The sequence below is a fragment of the Rana temporaria genome, chromosome 5 (assembly GCF_905171775.1).
Source record: "Rana temporaria chromosome 5, aRanTem1.1, whole genome shotgun sequence".
NCBI lineage: Eukaryota > Metazoa > Chordata > Amphibia > Anura > Ranidae > Rana > Rana temporaria.
Window position 1 is genome coordinate 365,903,169 of NC_053493.1, and position 25,264 is coordinate 365,928,432.

Genomic DNA, 25,264 nt, shown 5'->3' on the forward strand with positions numbered 1-25,264 from the left:
GTCCACTATGGCAGATGGCTTGTTGTTCTCAATGAACCACGAATGTGCTGATCAGTACTACAAACGTGCTGTACAGAGGTACGGGCAACAGAGCTGTAGGCAGTGTGTCCAGGAGCCTGACATTACACCTGTATGCTACAAGCGTTGATTGTATGCTGGTTTTCCTGCATATTTCTTCGACAAAAGCTGTTTGTCCGACAGAAGATGGCCAGTTCCTGCTGAACCAAATGATTTTTGGTCCATTGTGTACCCAGCATTAGGGTGCAGTATAAGCTTTTTCTCAAATCATAATGTACATCTAGAAAGATCAGTGCTGTCAATACAAAGTAAAAAGCTTAAAATGGTGACAGAATTATTGAGTGGCAGCTCGGATTTAATTAATAGCAGAAGCAGCTCAAACACAATAAATTCCATATTTGAACATATGTATGCGCTGGTATACCCTGACATGGTTTCTGAAGGAACTCTGCAGGTAGGTTGTTCCAAATATCTTGGAGAACTAACCACAGATCTCCTGTCGATGTAGGCTGCCTCACATCCTTCATTCTCTCTCTTCATGTAATCCCAGACAGACTCCATGATGTTGAGATCAAGGCTCTGTGTAGGCCAAACTATCACTTCCAGGAGTCCTTGTTCTTTTTTTACACTAAAGGTAGTTCTTAATTACATGGGCTGTATGTTTGGAGTCATATTGCTGCATAAATAATTTTGGGCCAATCACACACCTCCCTGAAAGTATGGCATGATGGATAAGTATATGCCTGTATTTCTGAGCATTAAGGACACTATTGATCCTGACCAAATCTCCAGAAATGCAGCCCCAAACTTGCACGAAAACTCCACCATGCTTTACTGTTGCCTAAAGAAACTCATTATTGTTTCACTCTTTGGCCCTTCATGAAACAAACTGCCCTTTGCTACAGCCAAAAATTTCAAAAGCATCAGTCAGGATCCCAAGCTTTTTGGAAAAACAACCTACCTGCCCAGTTCCTTCAAAACTGTGTGCAAGTGTACCTAGATGCTGTTTTGAAGGCAAAGGGTGGTCATACCATATATTGATTTGATTTTGATATCTTCTCTGTTCATTTAACTTTTAACCATTTTGTTAATTGATAAAAATAAATGAACACTTCTATTTCTGAAAGCATTCTTAATTTACCGCATTTTTTCACATCTGCCTAAGACATTTACACAGTACTGTGTGTATGTATATATATATATATATGGGTAGATTCACATAGAAAATATGACGGCGTATCTCCAGATACGCCGTCGTATCTCTGATTGTGCGGGGTCGTATCTATGCGCCTGATTCATAGAATCAGTTACGCATAGATTTCCCTAAGAGCCGACCGGCGTAAGTGTCTTACACCGTCATATCTTAGGCTGCATATTTACGCTGGCCGCTAGGTGGCACTTCCGTATATTTGCGCAAGGAAATTTATGCAAATGAGCTAGATATGCCGATTCAGAAACGTACGTCCGGCCGGCGTATTTTTTTACGTCGTTTACGTTAGGCTTTTTTCGGCATATGCTATATGAGGTGTATCCTATGTTAAATATGGCCGTCGTTTCCGCGTCGAGTTTTGAAAATTTTACGTCGTTTGCGTAAGTCATTCGCGAATAGGGCTGGACGTAATTTACGTTCACGTCGAAAGCAATGACGATTTGCGGCGAAATTTTGAGCATGCGCACTGGGATTTTATTACGAACGGCGCATGCGCCGTTCGTAAAAAACTTCAAATACGCGGGGTCACAGTTAATATACATAAAACACGCCCACATCATCCACATTTGAATTAGGCGTGCTTACGCCGACACAGATACGTTACCTCGCCGTAACTAAGGGTGCAAGTTGTTTCTGAATACAGAACTTGCGCCCTACGCCGGGCGGATAGATAGACCATTCTATCTGAATCTAGATCTAGATCTTGATCTTTGATAGGGACATTTTTTTCCTGTGTGTTAATACTGAAACACAAGCTTTTTAGAACTAGGCTTGTGATAGCCTTGTTAGGTACAGATGCTGCAATTATGACAGAACGTATTGGTGTAAGGTATTGTTATTTCACAAATCTCCCTCAGACGACAGGGTGGTCTACCATCTCATAAAACAGGGGAATCTGGACATTTTTCTATGACTTGTGCAATTGCTGTTTTCTCTGCAATTCTTCTGAAAATGGATGTGATTCATATGTCTACACTTTAGAGAAACAGAAGGAAACCAGTCTATTTTCAGGCTTTGGATCTATGTCAGTCTACAATTCTGTTCAGCAAAAGATTTTGCAATCATTTTAGTGTTAAGCCAAAAAAGGAAAAAAATAAGGATTGTGAGTTGTCTAGACAGCATTGGTTCATGGTGTGAGTGCCATAGACATCAGGAAGATAATTATCCAGGAGGTATCAGTGACCATTTTATACACCACTTTTAGCAGTTTAAAAATCAGGTCCTTCAAATATCTATGGTTAATCATACCCACTTAATGTAATATATCTTCTAGAATGTACTCCTGCACTGTGCTGGAAAAGGAAATGTGTGTAGAATTGTCTGAATTATATCTTTCTAATTGTACATATAATTCTGTGAACACTATACGTTAATAGATTTAGGTAGCATACTTTTTTGAGTATAATAGGCAAAGCTTTAATAAAATATTTTGCTACTGCTTCTATTTAAATGACTCTGGAGTAATTTTGTAAGAATAAAGGAGATTTTCACCATGTAATATTGCAGGAAAACACACATGACCTGGAATAATATGTCAGTGAACACTTTTGTTTTTTTGCTAATATTTCCAGATGTAAAGCTCAACCTTTTATATTTGGATTAGCCAAACCAAATACGTGTGACCTGATGTCACTCAATGATTTGTAATATAAATTAATGTACACAAATTCATAAAACCGCCTTGGTAAAAGAAATAAATTACATCATTCAGACCTGGCAAGAAACGCCATAAAATCAGGGATTGGAGTTTTAAACTTGTGCTGTAATATTTAGAAGAAGGCTGTTAATTGCACGCTCTGTACTTTAAGTACTTGGTTAAGACTCCAAAGGTAAATGTAAAAAATGATTTATTAGAATCCACAGAGAATAGTGACATTAATGATATTATTCACATTATTGTCAGTAAAGCTCTTGCCACAAGAGAATTGGGTTTTGTATCCGTAGAAGAGTCCAAGTTTGCAACTACATCTTCCTCCAAGGTCTAAGTAGAAATGTTTCTTGTTCTTGACGGGGAAAAAAAAAGATACAATTAAGGTCTGAATAAGCAAGTGTTGGGTGAAACATCACTGCAAAGTCTAGTGCAAATGTTATGTGGCAAACATTCCACCTGCATTTTCTATGCCTCCTGCCAGGGGAAGCAATTTAGATCAGTGGCAGGGACAGCTTGAATGTTCTGATGGGGCTCTTATCACTGAAAATAAATCAGTGGAGACAGCTCCATTATTTCCAGCCTGGCAGATACCATTTAATGTGGTCCATTTAAAATACCTATAATGACCATGATTATTTGTACCTATAAATTGACACTGTAACTTTACTGCAAACATGTATGCTTCTTTTCTTTTTTTGTAAGTAGATTTCATGCAAAATATAAAATAATTATAGTAAAATATGTTGTATACTGCAACTATCCACCTTGTTCTGTTATTTGTTGGCTTTCGTGGTCTTTGTTGAGTTTAGTAATCTTTTTTTTTTTTTTTTATCAATTTTTTTAGACGTGCTTTGAATTTGGGAATCCTCAGAGATCCAGGATCAGAGGTTGAGGACAGACAGTATCAGATTGACTTGCAGTCAATTAATATTGGCACAGCACAGTGGGAGCAGCTGAAGCCAGAGAAGGAGAGTAACAATGGAGGATTGCTAACCGAGGCAGATAGAGGCTCCCAGAATCCTGCACTGGAGTGGAACATGGCCAGCAGGTGAGACTTCAATGTCATTAGGAATATTCAACTTCCCTCATGCTGTTTCATTTCTCTGGATCTTTTATGGTCTTGCTTGCCATTGAACGTTTACTAGCTCTCCAAGGATAAGTTGACCTTTTATAACATGTTACATCTATATTCAAGGTGTAACATGTTACTGCTGCAGCTGCCGACGCACCTCCCCCAAGTCCCTGCTGTGACAGCAAGTCTCCCTGTGCCTGCTGTCACAATTTTAAAAAGACATGCTCGGCCAGGCCACACCATGCGTTTACAGAGTTCTGTGAATGGAAAATGACAAGTACCAACAACCTTTGTGACTGTTGGCCTCTAGTTCTCAATGAGCTACCGGGCACTGTTGAGCACCTTAGGTAGTTATTTGAGGCTTCTTGTCAGTGTGTAACTGCCTGAATGTACCGGGTCTGATTAGACCGCTTACACACAGTCTGCAAGAGCCTTGCATTGCAACCATGATCTACTGATGCTTTGCAGGCACCCAATAAAAAATAAATGCGCATTTCTTTTACCAAAAAGATGTGCATTTAATATATACATTTTTTTAAAACGTATCCTTTTAAATACACACTCAGAGACGATTAAAAAAAGTTATATAGGCTCGCTACATCTCTCTCTTGCCTTTGTTTTTAATAGTTTCACTGTTTTTCTAAAATGCAACAAATGCTGTCAGATATTATCCCTTATGATTATCATTTTTAATTTTAGATTTTAAGCTTTTTTTGGCCAGGGTTTGCGTATGTTGAATTTTCTGTATTTGTGTGTATTTCATAGTCTTACTGTGCTCCCTGTTTGTCCTACTTTGTTCCATATAACGCTATCGAAAAAATGTGTTATGTATAATCGCAATGCATGAACATCAAAGTACTTCTGAAGTGTAAAGTTGTCCACATAAGTATAATCACCAATGAAGCACATTTGACACTCTACTTGTTACTCACTATTGAACTGAAATCCATTGAATAAAAGGAGAAGGCCAGGCTGGGGAGGAAAGTGTTAGGTGAAACTGGACAATTTCCAGCCAGAAAATGAGGCAGGGTTTATCTGACTAACTTACTGTGACGGTATCGGTATGATATCCCCGTCAACGTTCCCTTCTTCCCATAACGAAAATCACCCCAATATTCCACGAGGAGGGATATCCCTGGAATCGCCCAGAAAGCCACACATGAGACCAGCTTACTGCTTGAACAACACAGACTTTAATGTTATATCACACAGCTTATATGTCATTTCCAAAACTGTTACAATGACAAATCTCCGCCCCCCTCACACTGGGGCTTCCATACAGATGAGTAGGTAGACACGACGGGGCCGATGCTGAAACACATTTTCTTTAGACAATGACATCAATGACGCTGAGCACTAGCTGTACTGAATACATCAACCAGACCGCTCGACCCCGCATATAGAGAGATAATTACCACAATGAAGCAATCAGAATAATTAACACAAGCCACTTAAACCCAGCTCTCCTTCACACAACACAATAGATCAATTAACCTTTAGAAATAGTGAGGGGACATTAGCACATCAATAACCTGGCTAGCAGGGAGCAGTAAACTGAGACATATAGGCAAATGTATCACAATGGCCCCCCTTTTGCTCCCTGCTCCGGCAAACCCGGTTGGACCTTCCCTGGTCCAGTAGGGTTGACGGGTTCAGAGCTATTAGTCAGAGGTTAACTCCGTTTGGCATGACTGACCTCCCTTGGCAACTGCTTCAGACTCAGGTATGTCACCGGGTCGTCAGATCACACGCCGGTCAGTCCCCAAGTCTTTGTGCGATCTGCAAAGTCACCAGAAGTCAGTGTGAAGACAGCGAATGGGTCTGTGCGCCGCCGTCTAGGTGTCCCGCTATGGGAGGGGGCAGGTTATGGCTCTGAAGTGACAATCCCAGGAGATTCATAAAAAGAAAAAGTTATATTTGTTGAAATGCTGTAGCACTGGTGCTCAGAGTCCGGGGGGGGGGGGGAGGGGAATCAGAGCCCCATAAGGTCAGCAACCCCCTGCTCCCTCCGCAGCCGCCGGTTCTCCTCTTGGAGCTTCTCCAGCTCCATCTCCAGTTCATGCTGCTGTGACCTCAGGTGGTTGTTCTCCTCCTCCATGCGGCTTATGCACTCCTCCAGCTCTATGTACTCACGGATCAGCTCCTGCTTGCTCATGTCCTGCAGGCTCTCCACGTGGTCCTTCATCATCAGGAACTGGGTGGTGGTGTAAGGGGCCACCGGTGGGCCCTTGGCGAACATCTCGGCACGCATCTGGGACGCCCGCTGCGACTCCCTCTCCTCCAGTCGCTTCTTCTCCTCCCAGGTCAGCTTGTTATACGGCTTCCAGGACCTCTTCTTCTTGAAGGGTGGCCGGCGGTGCCTCTTTCTGCCCAGCTCCCTCCAGGGCCCCTCCGGCTCAGGGCTGTCGCCCATGACCAGCTGACAATGGTGTTCCCTGTTGTCCGTAATAACAGATTGTACCATGAGGGCTTCGTAAGGGGTGCCCAATGGTTCTTCCTGACCCAGCTCCTTTGGATCCCAAGCCGAGTCTACACAATGGGCTGCTGCTGGTGGGCGGTACCCAGGTTGAGACCAATTTGACCTGGTGTTGTCATTCAGGGGGCAATTCTGCTTGAAGTGACCCAGCTGTTTGCACCGGAAGCAGCGTTGTTCGTTGCCCTCCTGGCGATGATAGCGAGGGCTAGATGTCACCGGTCTGTTAGGAGGTTGGTATCTAGCGGTTGGTGGGTGTGAGGGCACCGTTTGTGGTGGAGGTTGTTCCTGTGGTGTGACCTGGTTCGTCTTGCGAGTATCTGCATATTCATCCGCCAACTTAGCGGCCTCTGGTAGAGTCATGGGCCTGCGATCTCTCACCCAATCTTTGACGTCCGTCTGGATGTGATTGTAAAATTGCTCCAGGAGCATTAGTTGCAAAATGTCCTCTGCGGTGGTGGCCTGGCTGCTGTTAACCCAGTTAGAGGCCGACAGGGACAACTGGCATGCCCATTCCGCATAAGAGTCTTTCGTGGTTTTGCGTGAGTCCCTGAACTTCTGTCGGTGGGACTCTGGGGTTACTGCATAACGAGCCAGGAGCACTTCTTTAACCCGGGCGTAGCTATGAATATCCTGATCTGGCACGGTCCGGAAAGCATCAGAAGCTTTGCCTGACAGTTTGCCTGACAATATTGCAACCCAGTCTCCTCTAGCTATTCGGTGCAGGTTACATTGTCGCTCAAAATCCGCCAGGAAGTTATCAATCTCACAGTCCTTTTCATCAAAAGCTTTAAAAGCGCTAAACGGAATCTTCCTTGCGTCTGCTGTGCTGTACTCACTGTTTGGAGAATGTGCGGCTGCTTGTTGGACTGCTGCCAGTTTTAACTGTAGTTCTGCGTCTCTTATTTGTTTATCCTCCTGTAGTTCTGCGTCTCTTATTTCTTTAGCCTTCTGTAGCTCTGCGTTTACTAACAGGTCCATCACTTTCAGCACCACATCTGGCGTTGGGTTCGGGCCGAACCACGCTAGCTTCTCTCTCATTAGCTTGTTGGCTGGCGATTCCTCCTCCTGAATCACTGGTGTCTCCATCTCTTGTACCGCTGGCGTTGCTGCAATCCCGTCCTCCTGGTCTAGCTCCATTGATTCTGCTATGATGACCCGCTTGGTTTTGTTGCTAGCAATCCTTCCACGAACTTCCAGTAGTTCTTCCAGTGTCTGCTTGGAATCCGGGTGTGAAGGGGAATAGAAGGGAAAAATCCCACTGCTACCAACCAATTGTGACGGTATCGGTATGATATCCCCGTCAACGTTCCCTTCTTCCCATAACGAAAATCACCCCAATATTCCACGAGGAGGGATATCCCTGGAATCGCCCAGAAAGCCACACATGAGACCAGCTTACTGCTTGAACAACACAGACTTTAATGTTATATCACACAGCTTATATGTCATTTCCAAAACTGTTACAATGACAAATCTCCGCCCCCCTCACACTGGGGCTTCCATACAGATGAGTAGGTAGACACGACGGGGCCGATGCTGAAACACATTTTCTTTAGACAATGACATCAATGACGCTGAGCACTAGCTGTACTGAATACATCAACCAGACCGCTCGACCCCGCATATAGAGAGATAATTACCACAATGAAGCAATCAGAATAATTAACACAAGCCACTTAAACCCAGCTCTCCTTCACACAACACAATAGATCAATTAACCTTTAGAAATAGTGAGGGGACATTAGCACATCAATAACCTGGCTAGCAGGGAGCAGTAAACTGAGACATATAGGCAAATGTATCACACTTACCTTATGCTCAGACTATCAAGAGGGTGGGTGAAGTCAAAAATTGGCAGATGTAAGACATAAATCTGATGCTAGGCAGAGAATGACAAGAACAGCATTGAAGTGGTTGTAAACCCCTTTTTTTAGAACTTGTACCTATAGGTAAGCCTAGAATAAGGCTTACCTACCCATGGTGTGGGTGATTAAAGGAATCAAACTACTTAAGGATATCACAAGAGATGGGGAATTATTAACCTTTGATCAGCTCAAGCACAGACATGACCTTCCCAATTTGTATTATTTTTGGTTCCTCCAGTTGCGTCTGGCTTTTCAGGCCCAGTTTAGGGACAGAAGCATTAAGTCCTTTCCCTTGGATTTAGAGAACCTGCTTATGTCTGAGGAACTTCCTAAAACGTTGTCTGCAACATACAAAGAGTTATTTAAAAAGAGGCTGAAGGTGAGAAAATGAAACACACTCTATATTGGCATTTAATGCTGCTGTTCAGAAGCACTCCTGTGCTCCTTTATTTAAAGTGGAGGCACTCTAACACAAATGGTGTGTTACTGACCAGGTGAAAAGAGATGGAAGAAGACAAAAAGAGAAAACAAATGCAACCACTACAGTTTAGTAAGCTGCAATATATTACATTTTTGGATTATAACATGGTAACATGGCAAGAGAGGACATGAAGGGGGTGTATAAGGGAGTAGGTGATAAATGGAGGAATAAATTAAAAGGAATAGAAAAAGGAACATGTATGTGGGGGGGGGGAATATTCCTGTGATGGTTATAGATCCTAAAGCCATACGGAGATTGACTTCCCCAGAATATTTATGGATCGATATGTCTATTATTGTGTAGACCTACAGATGATTTGACACCAAAAATACTCACTTTTGGGACAGTCCCACCTTATATGCATACATTTGTGCAACCTTTTCATCTGTCTGTTGGGCGTCTGAGCAGGCCACCTCACAGGGTGGCCAGGTGTTATGGCAGCCAGAAACATGGAGGCTCCAACTGACATGTAAAATACTTTTGGCATGCTGTATATTAACAACACATCATCCTTCAGCTATAACTTCCCACAATTCCAAATTCCTTCATCTCAGCTGATCAGAGCTTTCCAAACACAGTTGTATTATTCTCCATTGTAATACTGGAAAGTAATCTGCTTTGTTTGAAATGGCGTAGATGTGCCTATTAACACCCATGTGTAATATGCTCCTGATTATTTGTTTTACCGCTAAACACGTTCCAATCAATGGAGTAAGATTATCTGGAGGAACATTAGTGTTAGGCAAAAGTTTACATTTCCAATTTTGACTCATGCTTTTTGTATATACATAGCCCTGGTATGTTTATTACAATTGCCCAGAGGACATGATCAAATAATGTCTAACATTCCAGAATACATTATCTCCACTATGATGTGAAATTGTGTGTTCCAAAACCATGCCGAATCTTTAACTTACACTTTTATAATAACAAACCACAGGTGGGCTGCTTTAATATGTACGCAGATTTAAACAAAGGGCTTTAAAAAGCCTGCAACTTAAGTTTTGTACTTATCTTTCTCAACAACCCGCCCTCCCCACCCCCCCCCCCCCCAGATAAATTTGAGAGGAACATAATACTGCTGTTTGAATGGCACTTACAAGGAAAAATTGCTGGATCAGTGACAGTTTAAATATACCGAACAGGCTTCTGCTTTCAAGTGTTATCTGAAAGGAAGACAGGGACCGGCACAGAACAAAGAAACACAGGAGTGTGTTTGGCAGAAAGACTTGATCATGTGTAGATCTGTGTTTACATGGCCATGGAATCCTTAGGAGAAACAAAAGTCAAACAAATTGATATTAGTTAGGCCACCTTCTTCAACCTTGTTCAAATGTTATCATATTGAACTTTGTACTCTTATTTAGACTGCAGCTCTGTCTCTCTCAGATACATTGACCATATGTAAAGTCATTGTTCTGAATTATGTATACATTGGTTTGATGTCTGTCATTGCTATAATTTTAGCTAGGTTCACTTGGTTTTCACTTTCACTAAAAAGGTGGTAAATTCCATAATTTCAGGAGTGATATGCAGTGGCGAGATGCCTACCGTCTCTCTAAGTAAGCCTTGCTGCCTAGAATTCTTAGAATTTTTTATTTATTTTTGTTGCACTTAAAACAAAACAGAATTTGTCCAAACAAGAAACGTTGGATGGCTGCGGCTGCACTCCCAACGAAAGATTCAAAATGCCTGTATTGAAAATCCATAAGAGCAACACAATATACAGACATACAGATGGGAGGAAAGAGGTTAACATGTTTCACACTGAAAATGTGCTTTATCAAAATCATGGAATTTCATTAAAGGCATTTTGGATCTTTTGTTGGGAGTGCAGACATCCAAAGTTTCTTGTTTGTTTGGATTACTACAGCTGTGGCTGAACATACCACCACACTACAGAGATCATACAGCTATGTCAGCTCACCTTTGAGCAGCAGGACTATGTCTACAAAAACAGAATGGATGTCGTCTATAGAAGTTTACTTATTTTGGAGGGACCATTTCACTTGTAGGCTGAACCTATCTAAATGGAAATACAAGAGATTCTATTGTTTCCCTAGTCGGCAAGCTATTTTGTTTGTTCCAAGTTAATTACCCAGCAAATACTGAAAGAAGGATGAAGATGACATCTCTGGAGCATGTATCTTAAAAGCAAATGATTAGTCGGATGGGGAGCTGGTTCTTCCTAGCGGGCGGAACATACCCTAAGGCCTAGGATTGACAACATGCTTTAGGTCATAGACATGGTGACACTGTATACAATCTATGATTCGTAATGGAGAAAGGCATGTATACCACACTTATTTGAGTAAATGAGTCACAGTCAATATCAGGAGGTGTAATGGTTTATGAATGCGATAAGAGGAGGTTACCTCAAGTTATTTAAATCCTTACTGTATGACTCTCTAAATATGTTGTATATTGCTTAACCACTTCCTTACTGGGCACTTAAACCCCTTCCTGACCAGAGGACTTTTTGCGATTCGGCACTGCGTCGCTTTAACTGACAATTGCGCGGTCGTGCGACGTGGCTCCCAAACAAAATTAACGTCCTTTTTTCCCCACAAATAGAGCTTTCTTTTGGTGGTATTTGATCACCTCTGCGGTTTTTATTTTTTGCGCTATAAACAAAAATAGAGCGACAATTTTGAAAAAAAAAAAAAATTTTTACTTGTTGCTATAATAAATAGCTCAATTTTTTTTTTACGTTTTTTTTTTATCCTCAGTCTAGGCCGATACGTATTCTACATATTTTTAGTAAAAAAAAAAAAAATATCGCAATAAGCGACTGGTTTGCGCAAAAGTTATAGCGCCTACAAAATAAGGGACAGAATTATTATTATTTTTTTTTTTTTTTTTACTAGTAATGGCGGCGATCTGCGATTTTTATTGGGACTGCGACGTTATGGCGGACACATCGGACACTTTTGACACATTTTTGGCGCCATTCACATTTATACTGCAATCAGTGCTATAAATATGCACTAATTACTGTATAAATGTGACTGGCAGGGAAGGGGTTAACACTAGGGGGTGAGGAAGGGGTTAAATGTGTACCCTAATTAGTGTTCTAACTGTGGGGGGAGGGGGTGACTGGGGGAGGTGACCGATCTGTGTCTCTATGTACAAGAGACACAGATCGTCTCCTCTCTCCCCTGACAGCACCGCTGTCTGCGAGAGCCGGGAATGAGAGATGATCGCATATGTAAACATATGAGATCATCTCTCATTGGCCGCACGGATTGCCTAGGAAACGGCCGCTCTGATTGGCCGTTCACGGCGATCTGTGACTGGCTGTGTCCAAGGGACACGGCCAGCACAGCAGTTCCCCGCTGCGCGCTCGTTAGCGCGCGCGGGGAACGTGCAAAGGGGCGGCCGTAAAAAGACGGCCTGTTAGAGATTGGGAGCCGCGCTGAGGCCGTACAAAGTCGTACGGCCGTCAGCAGTGGTTAATGAAAAGCCGAGATCTTTGTTTGGTTTTTGTTTTTATTATATTTTGTACTGTAAAACTTTAAGAAACAATATTGAAACTTAAAAAGCAAATGATCAAAGCCAGCTTGCATATCTCTGTCCTGACTGTTTGCTTTTAAAGGTGTTGTAAAGGTTCTGTTTTTTTTTTTCTAAATCAGTTCCTTTAAGCTAGTGCATTGTTGGTTCACTTAACCTTTTCCTTCGATATGTCTTTTTTTCTTTGTTTGAATTTCTCACTTCTTTCTTCATCCCCTTTAAGCAATCAGGATAACCGTTTGAGAAAGCAATTAATACATGTTTATGTTCCTTGGGCTGCACGTATGGTTGGTCAGCATGTAGTCAGGTGTCACTGGTGTTGGATAAAGAATAAGTGAGCTAGTATTTCTTCCACTCTCCAAGCTTTGCTCTTCTTTGTAAGTGGAAAGATTGGATAGATGGTAGCTCCTGTGGAGTGTAAGTAGTTATTGTGCTTGTGAAAGAAATCCTCTTTTCATAAAAAAAAAAAAAGCTGCCAGAATCCCTTTTTCCGGCCAACTAGACCAGGGTTCTCAATTGTGGTATAACACAACTCTAGGTCCCCAACAGTATCGTTAGATTTCTGGTGCTTGATGTCACTAATAAAGGAGGACAACATGGAACAAGTGGAAGGTAACATGGGGTGGAGAGAAAAAAGTTTAATTATTTCAACAGAACATAAAACAAATAGTATTGCAGACCACTGAAAACTACTACAAAAGTATTTTTTTACACCAATACATTTGTATTTTTTCAACTGAACCCTAGTGCAGTTATGTTGTTCCCACAGAACTCATTTTAATTGTTGTGTCTATAACTTAATGGTCACCATAGGTGTGCGCAGCCTATTGCATTAGGGTGTGCACCCCAAAGCTCAAACACACACTACCGATCACTCACCATGTTCATTCAGAAAGGGAAGGGGCTGATAAATACATATTTACTGGCCCCTTTCCTCACTCATCCTAAAACATGTCCGCAGCAACAGCTGGCAGGAGGGAAGAGGAGGGAAGCCGGGGGTGCTGCAGAGGGAAGGAGTGGGGGGCCAGGGCGGTAGGGGGAATCTGTGCTGCACATAATGATTAGGGTGTGCCTGGGCACACCCGGCACACCCTGTGTGCACGCCTATGATGGTCACAAATTGTACTATTAGCTGTGAATGGAAACAAATTCTTGAAGGGTTCCTCAAGACCTGAATGATTTTTTTTAGGATTTTTCCAGTCAGTGTTAAAAGGTGGACAGAGGCGGAAAAAGATAAGACAAGAGATTATGTTAATGTTTGCAGGCTTGGTCTACACCATGTGTAGTCATAGTAGTTTACACAATGAGAGTTGTCACCGCTTCTGAGTGGAAAACATTAGCCAATGTGGAATATTTCTATCCAGGAGACATTGAAAGTGTGCTAAAATCATAATCTTCATTCTGAATTACCTCAATCTGAGGCCTCAGTAATCCATCTCACCTTTGATAATATAGATTCTCACATTCTGCGGAGCAGGACTGTATGCCTGATCAGATTATTCTGTGCTTTGTAGTATCCCTCTCTGAGAGGTGCCAATAGGCGTACATTGGGCAGAGATGCAATTTATTGGTTTTCTCTGTCCAAGTGATAAAGCTTCTCACACATGCATATTAATGGTGTATGATGCATTAAATTGTCCTGTCCAGCAAAGATTTGGTGCTAATTTCTGATTTCCTGGATCTGTTACATTTATCAAAAATGATACAAGTTCATCTAGTTCAACCAGTAGAAAGAAATAAACAAATAGAAAACCTCCATGTACAAAATTGTATAACCGCTGTAATGGAGTGCTCCTAATCTCGGCTTGTTACCTGTATAGAAGACACCTGGGAGCCGGAAATATTGCTGATTGATAGGGGATCAAATATTTATTACACTCATTAAAATGCAAATCAATTTATAACTTTTTTTAAATGCATTTTTATGGCTTTTTTGTTATTTTGTCCCTCACTGTTAAAATAAACCTACCATCAAAATTATGGACTGATCATTTCTTTGTCAGTGGGCAAACAAACAAAATCGGTAGGGGATCAAATGCCTTTTTGCCCTCACTGTATCTTTTTCATGACACGTGTTGTGAGTTGGGCCACACATGTGCAGTAGTATCTCTTATTATTTTTTTGTATATGATGTCCATGTTTAGTCCCAATAAGACATTATATTTTGAAGCTGGTTCTGCTCATCTTATGGCTCCACTTCCGGGGTAATTGCATGGGTAGAGATTTAAGAAGTGATGTAGGGTGAATGCAGGTTTGTGGGTGTTGGACTGACTTTCCTAAATAAAGAAATCAATTTTTTATCAGGTTAGGTATACTTTTACACTACATACTTGTTGAAATGCCCAGTTTTAAAGCCCAGTGGCTTATTAGCAGCCTCAGGCAGTTGACAAATAGGAAGAGAAAGGATAACACTCTGAGTTTCCCCTATTAACATATAATGAGGAAGACTAGTTTCTACATTGTTATCCTGTGTTCAGAACTAGTTTACAACTGATATTGAGATTTGCTAGCACATTATGTGCAGGGTAACGTAGGTGTTTTACCAATTTGGTTGCAAAAAGTGGAAATACGCTGCAAAAATCTGTGTTTATGTAAAAGGTCTTCTGACCTCCTGCTAAAATGCTTAATGCTTGGTTGTCTGCTTTCAATACTTAACGAGACACTGACCCTGAACATGTTTAATCTCCTCAGCACTAGCAAGTTTCACCATTTTTATTTTTTCAGTGCTTTGATACTTTGAAAATTACTCTGTACCCAAATTAAGATAATCTTGTTTGAGACAGATTTTTTTCTTTTTTTGGTATTTATGTTTCAATAGTGTTTATTAAATTTCTTGCACAAACAAAAGATGTACATATCAGCGTAACTTCTTTCTATAGGTAAGGGTTTGACTATCTATTTAACATCATCGAAAGCCTTCGCCTATTTGGGGTTTCCACCCCCCATATCACATGGATAACCACATCATACAATTGGCAAATTAGTCACTATTAACCATCACTTCGGATATGTATGAAAGAGGAAGTGAAGCAGAAAAAATAAGGGATTGCAGTCCCGTTGGGGAATGACAAGAAAGGAAACCGTGAGATAAGAAAGAAGAGGGGGGAAGGGGGGGAGTTGGGGCTCCTTTTTTTGGTATTTAAAAATCAATTCTCTTACTTTCTGTTTAAGAATATGGCAATTAAAAATACCAGGACATTATGAAAGACCTTAAAATTGCCCCCTTTTTGGAAAGTAAACAAAAATTTGGGGAAATTAAGAAACATGCTGGAAATGAAGGGGATAAACATGGAGCTTGCCAATATTGCAATAGATACATTATATGTTTAAATCATATACAGAGAAATCAGGAAATGAGGGGGTTAGTATACAAATGTGTAGGATAAGGGAAGTTGAGGGTTAATATGCAGGTCATATCAGAGACAGGAGGGGGGGTAGCCTTGGTTTACACTATTTAACGCTGTGATTGGTAACAGCGATCACATGATACAGAGCCATTCTCATTAATGATGTACCCTTTATTTGCTGTATTCAATCACAGTGCGATCACAGGACTGTGTGCACAGTTCTTGGATGAGTACCAATGCATTCTCCCACACCCACAGGGGACCAGCTCATCCGTACATGCACAGTGTCTGCTTCGCAAGTTAATAAAGTAAACAAAGGCAAAGTTAATTCATAACTCCTAATTTGGATTTAGCACTGCAGTAGATCAAAAGGTATTCAAGTCTGAATCAGCATGACAGCCTGCCATCTTGATAAGAGAGATCATTGATAGCAGCCTACTGATATTCACTAATTGGGAGCTTGCACCTACGTTGGTGTCATTTTCTAGAATTCACATGTACCTTTTTTGCTGTGCTGTATTCAGTAAACATACCTGCACGCCCAGTGAATCTCTTGTTGTCTTCTATTCATTTAATTTGTGGCTGCATGTCAGGAAGGGGGGTGAATAAAAAAAAAGGATGGGGAGGATTGGAATAAAGCATTTTGTTATTTAAGTCAAAAGGTCTTCTTTAGCGTTTTCCTCTGTGCTAATCCATTACATTTCCTTTGTGTTTACATTAACACATGGCATTATTCAATACACCTTCTTAAATAGATATAATACACCTAACTGGCCAATTGTCATTTTATTTTTAAAAATTGTTCTGCACCATATAAATATAAACGTAATAAAAAATTAGAAGCAAACTAATTTATCCACTGTTTGATAGTTCCATATGTGAATGATGTCAGATTCAGCCTTTATCAGGCCATAATTCAGTTCTCTTTCTCTTCATGTTCTAAAGTGAGCAGACAGCGATCTCTCTCTCTGACATGAGGAAGAGCAGTCACCGACAAACTTTTTTGTCCTGCCAACTTCAGTTGTTTCAAAGCAATGGCTGCTGGCCTGAATTACATAGAGAGCATCTGAAAATACATCTAACAGATGGGGTCCGTCAGCGCAGAACAGTAACGCACTCTTGTAATTGGCCATGTCATACTTTAGATCCCTATAAAGGAACAAGGAACAACAGCTCCCTGTTCATTCTCCTCCACACCCTCTTTTCGGCCTTTCTCCAAAGTAGCCTCGGCAGCAGCTGTGACCGTGGTATTTTGCTGTTTTGGGTAGAAGCTGCTGAATTGCTTCCAGTCTGGATTTTTTAATACATTTCTCCATCTGAAATGAGAGAAATGCAGATGTAATATGCCTTGAGTTATGTTCCTTCTCAATGGTTTGTGGGTGATATAGGCACTTGTCTGCCATGCTGCCAACTCAATTCCCTCTCATTGAACACACATGTCATGTAAGAACTATTTAACCTTGTAGGAACTTGTAGGGAGCATACAATCGAATCATGCAAAAGCATAGTTTTTTCCCCACTAAGATCTTATAATTTATCAGTTAACCTTTAGAATGTCATTCATGAAAGGATAACCTGTACTTTTAAATTATATTAGCTTTCGTATTTTTTCCAGGTGTATCAAGCTGTTGCAAATATAACCATTTACCTGTACCTTTTTTCCTATCCTGCTCTGAGACCTATCATTTTAGGCAAGACCAGTGTGAACATTGCTTTGTTCACATTCCGCTATCTGCAGACCAGGGCTGAGACGTAGGAAGGCATCAGCATTACATCCCGAAGTGCTAATTGTAGTTCTGTAAAATAAAAATAAAAATTATATATTCTAATGTACCTCTTATCTTTTTTTTATACAATGTCTTCATTGCTATAATGGTGATTTGTATACTGCATTAGTCCCTGAGCCCCCATTCACACTAGTGTAGAACAACATTTAACATCACATTTACAGTATGTGCGTGTCATGCTTTATTTCAATGGGCTACTGTACACAACAGTCACAAAATATTCCAACTGCACACCTTCCAGGAAAATGGCCAATAAGTAAAAGGGTGCTGAAACGATCACCAGCTGGGAACCGGAAAGCAAATCATGTACACATATTCGCCAGCACACCAAGGATCATTGAAAAAACGTCCAAAAATTTAATGCATAATAGCGATCCAAAAAGCAACGTTTCGAGGTCACGCAGGACCTCTTCGTTTTGCCTGACGAAGAGGTCCTGCATGACCTCGAAACGTTGCTTTTTGGATCGCTATTATGCATTACATTTTTGGACGTTTTTTCAATGATCCTTGGTGTGCTGGCGAATATGTGTACATACTGTACACAACAAACGCAGCAAAGTTACTTGTGTGCCTTTTTTGAGATTAAAAAAGCACCTTGCCCCCTATGTTGATTAGGACACGGGCCTTATCCCAACAACCCTGGCCGTGGTTGTCGGGGTCTGTGGGCAGGGGGCTTATTGGAATCTATATGTGAATGGGTATCGGGTTGTTAAGGACGCGGCGGCCGGCTTCCTGGCCCCCTTCTTAACAACCAACTATATATATTTTTCTTGTATTACAACTATATATAGTGTTTGAAGATCAGTTCAGTCACTTTTTTTTAAACAGATGTCAGCTGATATTAAAATGGATGTAAAAATGTACATCCGTATCTGTTTTTGATCTGTTTTCTTTTACCAAAAAAAAGTGGCTGAACTGAACAAAAACAGAACAATGCCGGTACACACATTTAGAAAATCATCTGGAAAATACAGATTTCGGAGCAATTGTACAATAATCGTTAGTACAGAGCTTTTGAGAGCCGATCAGGACAGTTCATCTGATATTATTTGATCAGACATGCACGAACTGCCAGATTTTGTATGTTTTTTTTTTTAATCAGTACAGCTGTCGTTCGAAAATGCAATACAAATGCATTACAACACATGACATAATTTTCGAATTTGTATTCTGTTGTATGCAAATTTTCGTGATTTTAGTAAACTTTTGGAAGCTTCGGTCCCCACACTGAAGAAGTCCCCGAACATAGGACGTAACACGTACAGGGGGAAGGAGCCACTTCTGACATCACCCGCGGCTATCTTTCTGGTTGGAAACAACCTCTTTGCTTGTACTGTACATCCGCACTCGATCTAGAGTGCTCTGTTTGTGAGTATTTTTAATTAATTTCATGGCTCAATAAACTGGATTCTTACAGAGAGCACTAGATTGTTCCTATTTGTGTTTTAACATATGCCGTGGAGATACAACGGTTTGCTGACTTTGATACCAGTAACCCAGAAGTGGTTCTATTGGCTTATGGACCTGTTGTAGGTCGAATCAAAGAGGTGAGAGGCTGTATTATCTGTGGTGGAGGGAGCTTGTTCACCATTCTCAGTGTCTGCTTGCCGTGTCACCTGAGGGATACTGCTGTGTCTTATCCACATTATTTGATGCATGAATGTTTATTCCTGGATGTGTTTGGACATTTACCAATTTCAGTGGCATCCTTTTGGATATTACAAATGGATTTTATGTTATCAATATTTTAGTTAATATTTTAATGTGCTGCACTATTTCCGATATTGATTGGTATATATATACATATATATATATATATATATATATACATATATACATACACACACACACACACACACACTCTTAAGCAGCCCATAGTTTATACAATTTGATTTTCTTCCACCACAGGTAGAAGGGAAAAAAAATCACTTGATTCCCCCATCAGTTAGTGTTGATGGGAGAATTCATTATGCTTCGCTATTGCATTTTCACAGAGGGATGTTTTCCTGCCATCAGAATATAAAGATAACTGCTGGCAGCTATAGCCGGCAACAGTGAATGCACCGTAAAGAAAGAAGTGAAGAAAGAGAGAAAGAAGGAAAGGTAGAGAGAAAAAGGAAAGGGAGAATGAAATAAATAAAGAAAGAGAAAGAGAAGGAACGGGGAGAAAGAAAGGTAGAAGGAAAGAAAACGGGAGAAATAAAGAGAGAAGGAAAGGAAGAAAGAAGGAAAGAAAGAAAGAAAGAGGGAGAAGGTTATTAAGGAAATACGAGAGAGAAAAGGAAATCAAGAAAGAAGGAAAGTGAGAAGGAAATCAAGAAAAATAAAGAGAGAAAGAAGGAAAGAAAAAGAGTGGAAGAAAGAAAGGGAGAAAAAAAGAGAAAGAGAGAGCGAAAGAAAAAGAGCTAAAGAAGGAAAGAAAGGGAGAATAAAAAGAAAAAATGAGGAAGGAAAAAAAGAGGGCACTAGATCTGTCTCCTCTCTTGTTTGTGTGTGGGGGGGTAACTGTCAGCGCTGTGAGATAGAGGGACTCTCTCAGCTCAGGGCCCTGCCACCGCTGGGGAGCCACAATCCAGCCTCTTGGGTCCCCCTATGTACCAGAGCTAGCTGCCAGCTAGCTTGGTATGTGGGCGGGCACAGGGGGAGAGGGGCGCGAGGAGGGGCAGACCGAGGCATTCTCCTCTCCGGTTTGTATTGAGTGGGGAGGGGCTTTGCTCTGACAGAATGTCAGGGTCACTCAGCCATGACAGATGCAGCCAACCTATACTGCTAAAGTAGGGGGGATTAGGCACACCCCCTGTGCACACCTATGCTCTGTTGCCACCATCATAAAATTTGCCCAGAGCACTGAATTTCATTAGATAATGTAGCAAATGTATGTAAACAGGAACTGGCTGAAAAGAAGGGATAAGTAGCACGAAGATGCAAAAAGGAACAAAAATGTGAAAACAGTATATTATTGAATAAAAAAAAGATTTGAAAAATTGCAGTTGTTTATGATCCACAGTGCTTTAGCAAACTATGTCATCCGGAATCAGAACTACCTTAAACTCAAGTCCTCCAAACAATCATCCAGTTGGAGGATGCTGCTTGGTTTTATAACATGCATCTTCTCTTCATTTGCTAAATCCCATGGTCACCATTATTCATTATTCTGAATGGCCCTCCATCTGAGCCTGCTAAGTTCACCTTGATTGTCATGATTGGTTCTGCTTGGAAACCTTGGATCCTGCCATTCCTGTGGATGTTACTTGACATGTACGGACCTACCACATTGTTGCTGGCCAAAGACACCCCTTCATGGAAACCATATTCCCTGAATGCAGTGGTCTCTTTCAGCAGAATAATGTGCCATGCCACACCGCAAAAATGGTTCACAAATGGTTTTAGGAAAACACAAATTTGAGCTGTCTCCTAATTCTCCAGATCTGAACCCAATCAACCATCTGTGGGATGTACTGGAAAACAAAGTCCGATCCATGGAGGCCCCAACTCACAACTTAAAGGATCTGCTACTGACAGTTTGGTGCCAGATACCACAGCATACCTTTTAGAGATCTAGTGGCATCCATTCCTCGATCGGTCAGGGCTATTTTGGCATCAAAAGGGGGGCCTACTCAAAATTAGGTCGTGGTCATAAAGTTATCAGTATAAATCTCATAGTGGAGATTAAATTAATGGACTTTTGCATGATTGCATTGTTTCTAAGGCAGAATTAAAATATAACTCTACTTTTGATGCGCAAAAAAAAAAATCGTATTCATGTAATCTACCCTATATACCGTGCATTTCAAGGTTTTGGCAAACATTTTTAAACCTCATGCCTTTCTTTGTTGTAAAGAACTTGAGGTTTTCCTTATGTCCTATTTTGAATGCATTTCCAAATCAGAAAACCACTTGTCACTATAACTATTCAAACAATCTCTGTGCTATATAAAAAGCTTTGGTGTTTGCTCTTAGCTGTGGAGGAACCTTGGGGTCTGTGTTGACATGATTTGGGCTTGTATTGATGGCATCAGTTTGATATGTTTCTGAGATCATTCAGATTTAATTCACATGCTTGTTTGACCTGCAGTTGACCTGTTTCAAGTTGGTTTTTCATTAGCAAAGACTTGTATGGGAATGGAACGAACATTTGACATGAACAAAACAATAACATGTCATACTTACCTCCACTCTGCAGTTTGTTTTGCACAGAGTGCCCCGATCATGCTGGTATGGGGTCCCACGGAGGCTCTCACTGCTTCTCCCCACAATAGCTAACCCCCTCTGGGAAGCTCTCTCTCAAGGGGGTTTCCTTGCGGGCGCGCTTCCGCGTGAAATAGTCAGCGTCCATAGATGCTGAGTGTAGGACTCGGCCCTGCCCCCTGGCGGTCGCGTCATTGGATTTGATTGACAGCAGCGAGAGCCAATGGCTTTGCTCCTATCAATCTATCCAATCCACGCCGAGACTCCGTGGAGAAGAGGACGCTGGGGACGTGCAGACCAGGTGAATGGGCTCAGGTAAGTAAAACTGGGTGGCTGGTGCATAGGATGCATTAAGGTGAAAAAACACGAACCTTTACAACCCCCTTAAACTATTGCAGGGGGGATGCCTTTATTTCAGCTTGTAGCTCAATATAGACTTTTGGGGAAAGCAGTGACCCAATAAAACATTTTCAAGGAAGAGGGTGCAACGAAGTAAAAGAGCCCTGCCCAAGTTTATGAAATTTAACACAAGCAAAACCAACTTTTGCCTAGCCCAACTCTTTAGGGGACAGCTCGAAAATCAGGGCCATCCTTTCCCAATAAGGACACTTTGAAGGATTTTAAAAAAGTATAATGGTATGTTGATGCCAATGAAGAAATCCTTTCCACCTGACATTAATACTTTCTCATCCATCTGTGGTTTGGAATTTTTATTCATTACTTTTTTTTCTTCTTCATATTCAGTCATGTTTTCATTCTATATAACTAATTTAGTCTGACAGAAACATGATGTCTTATAAGAGTTGGCACAGTACGCTGTTCAAACCTCCTCTTTCCAGTCACTTTAAAACCTTGGGAAAAAGAAGTTCAGATGCAGCTGAAATCAAATAGCTTTGTACTAGTTCCAGTTCAGAAACTACGCTTCTGCAATTTTTTTCAATTTTATTAGTTGTGTGATTAATATATAATAGACAGTTCAATGTATTTGCCAATTTCTTTTTCCTCTGTTGGTGCTGAAAAATGCTTACATATCACTTTATACATTTGTTAGGTTCATAAAAGCAGGCAAAGAATTGTAAAAAAATATTTGAAGACCTTTTTTGAGCTAAAAGTAGATGGGATGTGAAAAATAGTTTATATTGAATAGAATGAAGATGATTACACATAATATTAAGCAACATTTGAGGTAAAAGCTGTTATCACTTCTGTCAGTCTTTATGCAGTCTGCAGTCCTGGATGACTTGTGCAAGTTAAACTATATGGTAAGATACACTATATTACCAAAAGTATTGGGCGGTCTGCCTTTACACGCACATGAAGTTAAATGGCATCCCAGTTTTAAGACTCATACACATGATCGGACAAATCCGTGTTTTTTTGTCCGAGGGGCATTGTCTGTGAACTTGGTATGCATACACACGGCAGAACATTTTCAGCCAACAAACAGGATCGTAGTGAGGTACTAGACGTACTACGTGGTTTTTCTCCTCTTTAATGCCACCCTTTGGGTAACTTCTGCTAATGTTTTCTTATGGTTAGCATTGCTTCTGAGCATGTGTGTTTGTACTTTGGATTTTAGTTTGACGGATTTGTGTACACACGATCGGATTATCCAACATAACACATTTTTTGTCGGACAATTTGAGAGCATGCACAGCCAACATTTGTTGTCGGAAATTCTGACAACAATTGTCCGATGGAGCATACAGATGGTCGGATTATGCGACAAAACAAGTCCGTCAGACAATCGTTGTTGGAATATGCAATCGTGTGTACGGCCTTAAGTCCGTAGGGTTCAATATTGAGTTGGCCCACCCTTTGCAGCTATAACAGCTTCAACTCTTCTGGGAAGGTTGTGTACAAGATTCAGGAGTGTGTCTATGGGAATGTTTGACCATTCTTCCAGAAGTGCATTTGTTGTGGGCAGTCTCCACTCTAATTAATCCCAATTAGGTTGAAGTGGAGGACAGTCAAGTTCCTCCACCCCAAACTCGCCCATCCATGTCTTTATGGAGTTTGCTTTGTGCACTGGTCCAAATAATTTGGTGAAGGGAGGATTATGGCGTGTGGTTGTTTTTCAGAGTTTGGGCTTAAGATATCAGCATACCAAGACATTTTGGACAATTTTATGCTCCCAACTTTGTGGGAACAGTTTGGGGATGGCCCCTACCTGTTCCAACATGACTGTGTAGCAGTGCACAAAGCAAGGTCTATGGATGAGTGTGTTTGGGGGGGGAAGGAACTTTACTGGCCTGCACAGAGTCCTGAACTCAAACCAAAAGAAAACCTTTGGGAAGAATTCGAGTAGAGACTGAAAGCCCCGGGTCTTCTTGCCCACATCAGTGCCTGACCTCACAAATGCACTTCTGGAAGAATGGTCAAATATTCCCATAGACACATTTCTAAACCTTGTGGACAGCCTTCCCAGATGAGTTGACGCTGTTATAGCTGCAAAGGGTGGGCCAGCTCAATATTGAACCCTACATAGTAAAACTGGCATGTCAATAATGTTCATGTTAAGGCAAAGGCAGGTGTCCCAATAATTTTGGTAAAATAGTGTATATAGTGATTACCCTTTCCTGCTTCTGAAAATTTGAGTTGGCTTTTTTGAATACCGTATGAGTCCCAGATTGAAAAAAACATGTATGCACCAGGGACTTGGCTATAGCTCACAAAATTCAGATGTAAAAACACCTCTCTGCAGTACTTAGCGTTTTGTACCCTTAATAACAATTCCCTTTACCAACTGTGGCCATTGGTCTATACTTCCTACTTTCTGGTGTTCTATGAAAACCAGTGAACCCCTCTTATTTCCACCCTTTCACATTGGTCAATGGGCAGTCCCCTCCCTCCAGTTACAGTGAGAGAAGAGTAATGACCGTGTACATTGGTGGTTAGTGGAAATAAGCATGCCCATGTACATTGGTGCCCAGTGACGAGGACAACCCCCCCCCCCCCCAATAAAATTATCAATTTCTCTGTTATAGTGGAGGTCAGTGTAGCATCTACCTTGTGTTGATAGTAAGTAGGAGAAAAAAATATTATTGACAATAATAGTTGGTTACAGTGAAAGAAGAGTAATGCCTGTGTACGTTGGTAGGCAGTAATAACAAGGATGCCCTCATACATTTATGGTTAGTGGGAATAAAAACGCTCTTCTACATTGGTGGTCAGTATAAAGAAGACCCTTACGTAATAATGATCAGTGGAATAAAAAATGCCCTGTGTACCATTGGTGGTCAGTGGGAGGAGGAGTCAGCTAAAGCAAAAGCAATGGTGTCATTGGTTCGATAATAGAATTAAAAAAAGTAATTTCTTAAAGTGTATGTACAAAACATACATTGGTATGTACATACATTTATGTTGGTGTGTACATAGCTTTAAAATATTATCATATGAACAACTTTGTAGCAGAGTTTGTTTAGCAGTTACAGATGTCTCTGATTGTTTTCTGTAGTGAATTGTAGCTGGCAAAGGATCTGCTACTGTAGCCTACTTGGGGATTGATTTGCATCTGTGATACTTTTCTTTCCTGTGCAAGTCAATATGAATGCAACCATAACACCTTCAAAACAAATCAAAGCAGTGAAAAAGCACCTGAAAGCATACTGCAGTCATTTTGGTTCTCCAAATTTTGTAGCTTTACTGCACTTGGGTTT

The 25,264-nt window shown here is 41.0% G+C and overlaps 1 protein-coding gene across 1 annotated transcript in view; it reads left to right on the forward strand.

The window, feature by feature from the left end:
• VPS13B (vacuolar protein sorting 13 homolog B) overlaps positions 1–25,264 on the forward strand; it is a 1,252,356-nt gene that overhangs the window by 800,826 nt on the left and 426,266 nt on the right. The window contains 1 exon segment of the mRNA XM_040354774.1: positions 3,724–3,927. Within this exon segment, the coding sequence (XP_040210708.1) occupies positions 3,724–3,927 (204 nt within the window).